A 10,010-nucleotide genomic window follows, 5' to 3' on the forward strand; every position below is an offset into this window, starting at 1 on the left:
ATATGATTCACTTTCTTTTCGGCTTTAATGTATTGCAATCTCACGATTCGTCATCATTTGCGATGTTTTTATCTGTTCCATTCACAGTCTGTATGTTAATTAATTAATTTAAATTAGGTCTAACTCTTATTTCGACGTTCGAAATATCACGGTAATAAATCAAAATTACATTATACATAAAGCATTTGTAAAAAATAATTTAATAATACAACGAAAACCAACATATTAACACCACAAAAACAAATACAAACACCACAAACAGACCACATACTTATCAAATTTGATATTTCAAAAATAATTGGGTTACCACCTTGGAGCGGTCAGTGAAACACGAGTTCACAGGAACTCGAGTCTTCTTGGGGCTTTCTCACAGATTTACCGTTCCGATTTTTCAACTTTGTTCTTTTTTGTCTTTGAATGAGCATTTTTGCGTAAATATCTAACCAGTGATAAAAGACTGCTGACAAAAGTTCAGATCGCAGATTTTCATATACCCGTTCGAAAATTAATGTTTTATGGCAAACAGCGTCTCTAACAGCTTCAGAAAAATGCATAAAACATCCATTTCTGAACTTAATTATAAAAATCTGCGATTTATTTTTTCCAGGAGTCTTATATGACTGGTTAATCTGCATTTTCGCATAAATTGGCTCGTTTCAAGACAAAATAAGTTTTCAAAACATTCAGTCTGTGAGAGTGCAGCTTTAACTAGTTAGGCAAGCCTCGTTACCGGCTTACGCGCGTGCCCTCGGGTCGGATTTTTCTATCAGTACCGGAAACACATGATAGATACTTATATTCCTCGGCCAGTCGACCACGTCTTTAAGCTCGATTTTTGTCAGGCATGTTGTTAATAAGACATACTTTGCTCATGTTGCAATTTTATGCTCTATATGTTTATCGGTTTCCCAAATTGCTTCACTGAGACTTCCAAAATAATACCATTGAAATGTATTGAATTTGTTGTTTTCTATAGGATAGGAGGTTATAGAATGGCATGGAATAATGCGGTCTTTTGATAAATACTGGGTACCACCATTGAACGGTCAATGAAAACACATTGTTTACAAATTTTAACTTAGTTACAAATCGTGTTTGTCAAGCAGCAGTGATGACACGTGAATACATTATGCCTAGCGAATAGAAGACAGTCGATGATTAAAAATAGCTGAAAATTTAATAAATTATCAGTATTTATATTTCAGTGTCCATTCAAAAAAAATACATATATAAATGGTTATGTTCCTATCAATAAGAATTTAAATCATCTAGACTAAATTAACAAAATATCATTATATTTCATAATTAGATGATGCATGAATTATGCATGTGTTAGATCATCATGATCATGGGTTAACATTATGTATTATTAAAGCTATTTTGCCTCTGCTTATTTTGGAGATATCGTTGTTTATCAGTGTGTGTATACCACGGGATAAATTACGTCAAGTTATTTTTGTTTAAAGTATTCATTCGAAGCTAAATATTGCCTGCAGACGAAGCATTTATGACACAATTTATCGCGTGGTATGCACACACTGTTTATTGCAGATAAAAAGAAATAAATGATAGGTTTTTAGTTTATTAATAAAAAGACACCTTAATACATTATGATATCAAATGCATGAATAACCAACATCATTATCATTCCTCTTCACACTATGGAAAGTTATTCAAGCAGATGAAGTAATCAATATCTTTACATGGTGTTGTGAAAAGACCCTCTATTGTGCAAAACGGCATGGGTGCGTTCTGCTTCGTAAGCATAACTTTAACATGGGATCCCACGAATGCCGTTTAGATGTATTGGTATCAGATGTGTATTTCAGTCGGTAATCTTCACAGTGTGATCCAAATATATATAGCCCGGAATTACCGTAACTGGGTTTTCCCATGCCGGTACAAATAAAAGGTGAATTTCGAGCTATTGAAATTCATGTAACAGTCCAATGACTCTATTGTTTCCTAAGTAACGTGTGTATATTACAACGGTTTAATTTTGTTTGTACCGGAGGATTAGGTTGGAAAAACCAGAATATCTATAATTCCGGGCTTAAACTTGATCTAAGGTGAGCCATTTCATTTTTACACTCGTAACATTTAAAGGGCGTTTCAAATTTAGGTACAAATATCTGCTGTTAAAATAATGTCAGTTTAAATGTTGATCTTGCGTGCATTGATATAGCGTAAAATATTACAGATTTGAGTATTATAAGTTTGATAATGAATTTTCCATACTATTGTATCACGTAAAAGAGGTACTATTCAAAAGAGGTAAACGAATTAAAAATTATTTTAGCTAGTATATAACTTTCTGAAATACGTTTATAAAAATGTTTTTTCCTATTTTATCAAAAATAATTTTAATAACGTTCAACATTTGAATTTATGTTGTGCACACTGTTAATTACTAATTGAAAAAAGACAATCGTTTTTATTGTATATTTATGTATAGTCTTTTCGTGCTGTTAAAAGTAATTTAACATTTTAGGTGTTGTAAAATACTATTAAAGCTGCAGATCAAACGTTTTGACAACTTTTTTGTCTTGAATCGAGCCAAGTTTTGCGAAAATCCATGGAAAACAGTTATATCAGACTGCTGACAAAAAATCAGATCGCAGACTTTTATATTTAAGTTCAAGAATTAATGTTTATGCATTTTTCTTAAACCGTTAGTAACGGTTTTAAGCCAAAAAACATTAATTTTAGAACTGAAATATGCAAATCTGCGATCTGATCTTTTGTCGGCAATCTTTTATTTGTGGTTTGCAGGTATTTACGCAAAGTTTTGCTCTTTCCAAGACAAAAAAAGTAAAAAAAAAAGTTGTAAAACCGATATATCAGTGAGAGTGCAGCTTTAAATAGTTTTTATCTCAAACAAATTGAAACGAATGACAACTCAAAATGCTGTTTGTTTTTGGTTAGTATCATCGAACAATAAGAATGTATTCACATGATAAAAATAAACGATCATGCCTAAAGTCGAACGTTTCTATTTTTATCAATTTATCTCTGGGTTTCCAAATGCTAATTTCTATAAACGTTTCTATTTTTGGATGTCCTAGTTTATACTCTTTTAGGTTTTTCGAAAATACTCTGATTTATATGTGTACGGTTATTATTTCTGTTAGCCCTAATAACTTGTTAAAGCTGCACTCTCAAAGATTGAACGTTTTGAAAACTTTTTTTTTATTTTTTGTCTTGGAATGAGCCAAATTTTGCGAAAATCCATTGAAACCAGTTATATAAGAATGCTGATTAAAAATAAGATCGCAGATTTTTATATTTAAGTTGAAATATAGATGTTTCATGCAGTTTTCTTAAATCGTTAGTTTAAGCCATTAAACATTAATTTTCGAACGGAAATATAAAAATCTACGATCTGATTTTTGTCAGCAACTTTATATCATTGTTTTGCAGATATTTACGCAAAAAAATGCTTTTCCTAAGACAAAAGACGTTGTAAAAATGGTATATCTGTGAGAGTGCAGCTTTAAAAGGACTTGCAATTCTCGTTAAAACAACTAAGCTACCTTTTAAAACGACTAGATAACTCGTTCAACTGACTTAAGTCGTTATAACGAGATAAGTCAATCGTTCGAATGAGTAAGGAAGTAATGAACGAATTACTCAGTCAATTTTACGAGATACAAAAGCACGTATGTAACCCCTATGCTACCATACATTTTTAATATGAAATCATATGACTTAAAGTTGTATAAATTACATACGTTTGATCCATTTATTGAATAGTTTACGTCCGTCTATATTGAATTACATGACTTTGCTGTGTAAGAAGTGAAATTTCCGAATCAGGGTATTGTTGTCCTTATTAATTTAGACCTATTTATTCTTACAACGATTGTGAAACTCATATCAATTATTATCAGTTATTGCAACTCATATCAATCACTCTCGTTGGCACAATGTTACGCGAGAGGTTGGTCTTGTGTTATGGAGGAAACCGGAGTATCCGGAGAAAACACACTTGTCCGACTTGGTGACCACAAACCAAACTCAAATGCGCCCAGGCCGGGAATCGAACCCGGGTCGCCTAGGTGAGAAGCGAGTGCACTAACCACTGCGCTAACCGGACAGCCATTGTCCTTATTTACTTACTTACTTGTTGTCCCTATTGAAAATATATGTTGTTTTAATTGATACCGAATAAATTATCTTATATACGTAGCATGTTTGTCAATGTAAACTATTTGCAATAACCCTATGTCTTCGTATCTGGATATTAAATATTATTTTGCAAAATTTATACGAAAAACTACAGAAACAAGCTCAGGACATGAAAGTTTAAACAAAAAAACGCGTTTAATGGCACAGGGTAAACGCAAAGACATACAACACAAAAAAAACAATCACAAACCAGAAACATGAATCAACAGCACGAAACTACATAGACAACAAATATATAACTATATAAAATCTAAGGGTGTTATCAGGGATTGTTATATACCGCCTTTGAACGGTCAGAAAAAATGTAAATTGTAAATACTGGGGGTTTAGACCAGTTTGTGTGCACAGCCTCACTGTTATTCAAACAATCACGAATAAAGTAAAAACGTTAATGGTTAGTTATATCAAAGTTTGCATTAACTTGAGGAAACTTAGCAATATTGATTACTCTGTGCATATAAGAATTGATATGTTAAAGATAAGTCATCTCATTATTATGTGCGTCTTTTGTTACAGAACAAAAAGGACGAAACATCATTTTGAAGATTTAAAGGTAAACATATAATTTAAATAAAAACAACCATGAACAAATTAATTATCGCTTAGTGCTTAATTGTGTTTGCTCATATTCATAGAACGAGCAGAAGTTTGCTTTTCTAGTATTGGTTTGTTCGCCTCCTGGCTTGCCATTGTAGTCTTCGATATTAAAGTATCATTTTACAAATCAGTCTAGGTTCAGTCAGACAACGGCTGTGTAAGGGGAAAAAAATCGTGAGAAGGTACTAATATATCCAGCCCTTTCCTGATCGCGTTACACTGATGTGTTATTTTAACAAAATATCACACGATCTTATAATGTCATATTTAACGCCTTTGCATCAATTAATGATAAATTTTATCTAAGCACGTAAGTTGAATACATTGTACCTTTTTAATACACATGATACTATTTAAAATTGATGAATTAATCTTACAAAATTCAAGTCATTTGCCCGTAATACTTTCAGGACAGGGAGTGTTTAGACGTTCAAAAGTTTGACGTTGTCATGAAAGCAGTGAGGGGATCACTTCTGATAAAAATGCTGAAGGAAAGTAACTTACTTCGTGATTGTGGATTCGGGAAACTCGTGTTCTTCCTTTTAAGGATGTTTGTGGATTATGATGCCTTTTTCCCGCTCAAACCAATGGATCTAAATTGCAAAGCATCACAGGCACAAGAGATAGTGTCCATTGATTTGAAAAAGGAACTTATATCGGTTTTTAAAAACGCTTTAAAACAAACTAAGCGTGCATTAGATTTATACACTGACTGTTCGAGCATAGTAAAATATTTTAAAGAGGCTTTTTTGGAATATCTAAGAAATCTCAGTATTTCTCGATTTAAATTTAATAGTGTTTTTCCAAAAAGAAACTATTTGAGTGACACCCAAATTAGGTTGACAAATGGTACTTCTGGATCGTGTCAGAATCATTGGATATCATTGAGAAATGTAAATAACACTTTCGTCTCATCGTTCAAACAACTACATTGTTCGCCAGTCATTAATAGAATTTCAACAACAACACCAATGGTATGTGTAGTGTTACCATACTACGGGACTTTCCATCAATCTTATACTCATATAGTTATGGTCATATCCGAAATTAACCTATTGTGTATATGTGCAAGTAACATTCAAAATAATTTGAAAATGTGTGCGTATTTCGTTTTATTATGCCACCATATATTAACATTCTGTCTAATTCAATGTTCATGGGTATTGATGACATCGTACGTAAAAAGCACTTTGAGAAACAATGATATATCGACATATTCAGTGTCATGTCTGCGGGAGAAGATATGGCTACCACTTGACCAAATTCATTATCATCGGACGTACACAATCTTTCCAGCATTTGCACCCATGATGTCAATAGTTGACAGACTCGCAAAAAAGGAAAAGGTCCATCCCAAAGAGAGTATGAGATACGAAATGATGCGATTTTGTACTTTGCGCTCCTACCCAGCCGAGGGAAAACCGTCTGTACTTAAATTTGCAAAAGCAGGTTTCTACTATGCTTCGAACAAGGATGAAGTTATATGTTATTGCTGCGCTAAGCGTATTTCGAACTGGAAACCAGACGATGACCCATATCAGGCTCACAAAAGAATTACGCCGAATTGCAGCTTTATTGTGAACAATGGAGATGTAAACGTCCCAGTTTCAAACGTAACAGTCACTAATGCAAACGATGTTCTTCAGAAGATCATCACCGACCTAGATGATAATAACACTGTTTGGAGATTCGATTCTGAAAACTCTGATAGTGACAGTGAAAACGATATTGCAAGTGATGATGATGAAAGAAACGAAGACCAAAACAATAGGATTCCGTTAGTTACTGAGAACCACATGAAAGAAACACAATTTGTTCCAAAACAGAACTACAATGTAATAGATACTGTAACTCGGGCTAAGGACAGTGGTTTTGTCAGTCTACCTATAGAACCTACAAATACATCTGTTAGTCTAGAGGAGGATTGCTTCCGGCCGAAACCGCAGGGTGGATTTGCATCAATGGCTCCAATATCAGAGAATAGAACAATAGATCCAACTTTTCAAACTGGAATGGTTTTGCCACTAAATGACTTGAGTACTCACATTAAAACCATCCACACGATTGCCTATCAACCAACACAAAACGACCCACCACGACAGAGAAAATCAAATAGTACGGTGAACCTCGTCTCTGTTAGTTGTATACAATCGAGCTTACGAATATTCCATAACCTTAAATGAGCTTTGCAATAAAAAAATTCAAGTTGTTGAATTTTATTTTAGACAAAATGTAAAATGCGTCAAGCACTTATTGCAATTGTCATAATAATAGAAGAAACACTTTAATTAATAGGGATGCTTAGATATACTTCCATAAATTTAAAATTTTACTAGGCTTACTTTGAATCGAATGTCAAAATATATCATGAATTCTTACTCGCAGGGATATCACGGAGAAGAACACGACGCCAACGCCAATCGCCAGCCCCATCGGATCCCCCCGGAATAGACATACGGAAAGAAAGAGCTGGCGAAACTTCTGCTGCGTATCAGCAAAGTTCTGTTCCTGAACGAAAACCCACAAACAAAACTGCGCAATATCTGAAAATTCCAAAGTATCCCAAATTTTCGACACTTTCTTCAAGAATATCGAGTTTCAACCAGTGCCCAGAAATCCATGTCATGCCAAGAACCCTAGCAGAAGCCGGGTTTTTTTTACGCCGGGATAGGTGATTGTACCAGATGTTTTTGTTGCGGCATAGGTAAAGACATTTGCTCATTTGATTTTAATTCTCAATGAAATCATTTCATCCTCAAAGGGTACATCCAAGTCCTGTAAAAAGTTCATACCTTTTTAAAGACAATCAGTTCAAATACATTCCCTGGAATTCTCTTCGTTTTTTTTAATATATGAAATGTAATCATAACAGGTCTACGGCATTGGACACGCGAAGACGATCCATGGACCGAGCATGCGCGATTTTCATTGGAATGTGATCACGTGCAAATAAACAAAGGTCAAGAGTTTATTAACTTGGTTAAACTGACGCTAGACCTGACAGAAGAAAAGGTAAAGATAAAATCTTAAAAATGTTATCGAATATAAGTGTAAGTTGTAGCATCTTCGCTCATGCCTAATAAACCAAAGACATAAATGCCATTTTATTGTATTTTGGAATCACTGGATGGATTTACTTCGATCTCTTTAGCATATCACACAGTCAGTAATGGAGTATTTCAAATTGGATGCTGTCAATCAGATGGCACATTCGTCATTAAATGTTTTGTCCTCCTAATTGATCATGCCTAATTTCCATAACGCATATTTCAATACAGTATATCTTATTATGTCCCCTTCGAAGAAGAGGGGGGATATTGCTTTGCACATGTCAGTCGGTCGGTCGGTCGGTAGGTCGATCGGTCTGTCGGTAGACCATAGCTTGGTCGAGAGATAACTCGACAATTCCTGGACGTATGGTCATACAACTTTACAAGAAGGTTGGGCTTGACCAGAAAATGACCCCTATTGATTTTAAGGTTCATCGGGTCAAAGGTCAATGTCATAGTTAAAATTAAGAGTGTCAAGCTTGTCCAAATGATAACACAAAAATGTCTAGACCTATGGTCATTAAACTTGACATGGAGGCTGGGCCTGACCAGTAAATGACCCCTATGTATGTAAGGGGTCATCGGGTAAAAGGTCGAGCTCACAGTGACCTTGAATGCAAAAGGTTTTCCGAGTGATAACTCAACAATGTCTAGACCTATGGTCATCAAACTTGACATGGAGGCTGGACCTGGTCAATAGATGACCCATATACATTTAAAAGGGTCATCCGGTTAAGGGTCAGGGTCACAGTTACCTTTAAATGTTAAAAGGTTGTCCGAGTGATAACTCGACAATGCCTGCACCCATAGCCCTCAATCATAGCTTGGTTGTTGCACCTGACCAGTAGATGACCGATTTTTATTGAAGCGGTTATCGTGTCAAAGGTCAAGGTCACAGTGACCTTGAACGCAAACTCGACAATTCCTGGATCTATAGTCATCAAAAATGACATAAAGGTTGGTTCTGACAAGTAGATGACTCCTATTAATTTTAGGGGTCGTCTGGCCAACGGTCAACGTCACAGTGACCTTTAACGCGAAAAGGTTAACAAAGCTTCTCCGAGTGATAGCTCAACAATGCATGGACCTATGATCATCAAACTTTAAATGGAGGTTATGCATGACTATAAGGTTAACTTCACAGTGACCTTGAATGTGAAACAGTTTTTCGAGTGATAAATCGACAGTGCCTGCACCGATGGCCCTCAAACTTTATTTGGGGTTGGGGCCTGACCAGTATATGACCCCTTTACCTTTTAGGGGTCATTGAGTTAAAGTTCAAGCTCACAGTGGCCTTGAACACAAAAAGCTTTGCTGTGTGATAACTCGACAATGCCTGCACCCATGTCCCTCAAACTTGACATTTAGGTTGGGGTGACCAGTTGATGATTCCTATGGATTTTGAGGTCATAGAGTCAAATGTCGAGGTCATAACTTATATTCATCGTTAAAATTTACGTCATATTTGATTATTCTCTGTTGCTAAGAGGAAACATTTTTATCTGTAAATATCAGTTTTCCTCCCACTTTGAATGGTCATAATCTTAACTGCCTCTTAGGCATCCAATGTCAATAACAAATCAGCTGTCATTTCGGTCCATGCGTATTTCTTTCAAATGTCCAAAAATCCTGACATGTTGTTCAGGGAAGGCAATATGTTTGATAAACATCTCTTGTTCTACCTAATATACATATTATGTTTTAACAGGATGGATGTTTGCAAGCCCAAGCACCAGAGACTCCAGTAGAAACGCAAGGTACACTTTATTTAATAAATGTAATCACAAACTGTTTAACGTTGCTGCAGCGTTGATTTCATGTTATTATTCTTTCTCTCCTTGTATATCAAAGAAACGCTAAAATGTTTATGTATAGCATACGGTTAAGTTCGTTTCAACGCCATCTTTATTCTCCATGCAGATAACGAGTAATGTAGACTTCTTGTTTGGTTAAGCTCTGAATGACTGTATGCAAGAGAATGTTTTCATTAAGTTCAATCGACTACTTGCCTGAGGATACTTTTATTTTAGGACAAGAAAAAGTCAAGGGAAAAGCCATTATGTAACACATATTTCAATAATTTGAAAAAATACAAAAACAAACATGTTAATGACAATTGTGTTTGATTGCGTCATCGAAAATGTATTTTTCTGACATAAGTGTATTATCATTACT

The 10,010-nt window shown here is 34.9% G+C and overlaps 1 protein-coding gene across 2 annotated transcripts; it reads left to right on the top strand.

Moving 5' to 3' along the window:
- The first annotated feature begins 1,901 nt into the window (after positions 1 to 1,901).
- On the top strand, positions 1,902 to 9,592 carry LOC128242545 (uncharacterized). Of its 2 annotated transcripts, none has more exons than XM_052959734.1 (6): positions 1,902 to 2,069; positions 4,705 to 4,741; positions 5,196 to 6,900; positions 7,171 to 7,489; positions 7,658 to 7,797; positions 9,544 to 9,592. In XM_052959734.1, the coding sequence occupies exons 3-4, from the start codon at positions 5,235 to 5,237 to the stop codon at positions 7,458 to 7,460; spliced, it is 1,956 nt and encodes a 651-aa protein (XP_052815694.1). In that variant the 5' UTR covers positions 1,902 to 2,069; positions 4,705 to 4,741; positions 5,196 to 5,234; the 3' UTR covers positions 7,461 to 7,489; positions 7,658 to 7,797; positions 9,544 to 9,592. The 2 variants fall into 2 exon arrangements, with proteins under 2 accessions (XP_052815694.1, XP_052815696.1); XM_052959736.1 differs by lacking the exon at positions 1,902 to 2,069 and adding an exon at positions 2,181 to 2,274.
- The last annotated feature ends 418 nt before the right edge of the window (positions 9,593 to 10,010 follow it).

Source organism: Mya arenaria, chromosome 8 (genome assembly GCF_026914265.1).
Source record: "Mya arenaria isolate MELC-2E11 chromosome 8, ASM2691426v1".
In the NCBI taxonomy this organism is placed as follows: domain Eukaryota; kingdom Metazoa; phylum Mollusca; class Bivalvia; order Myida; family Myidae; genus Mya; species Mya arenaria.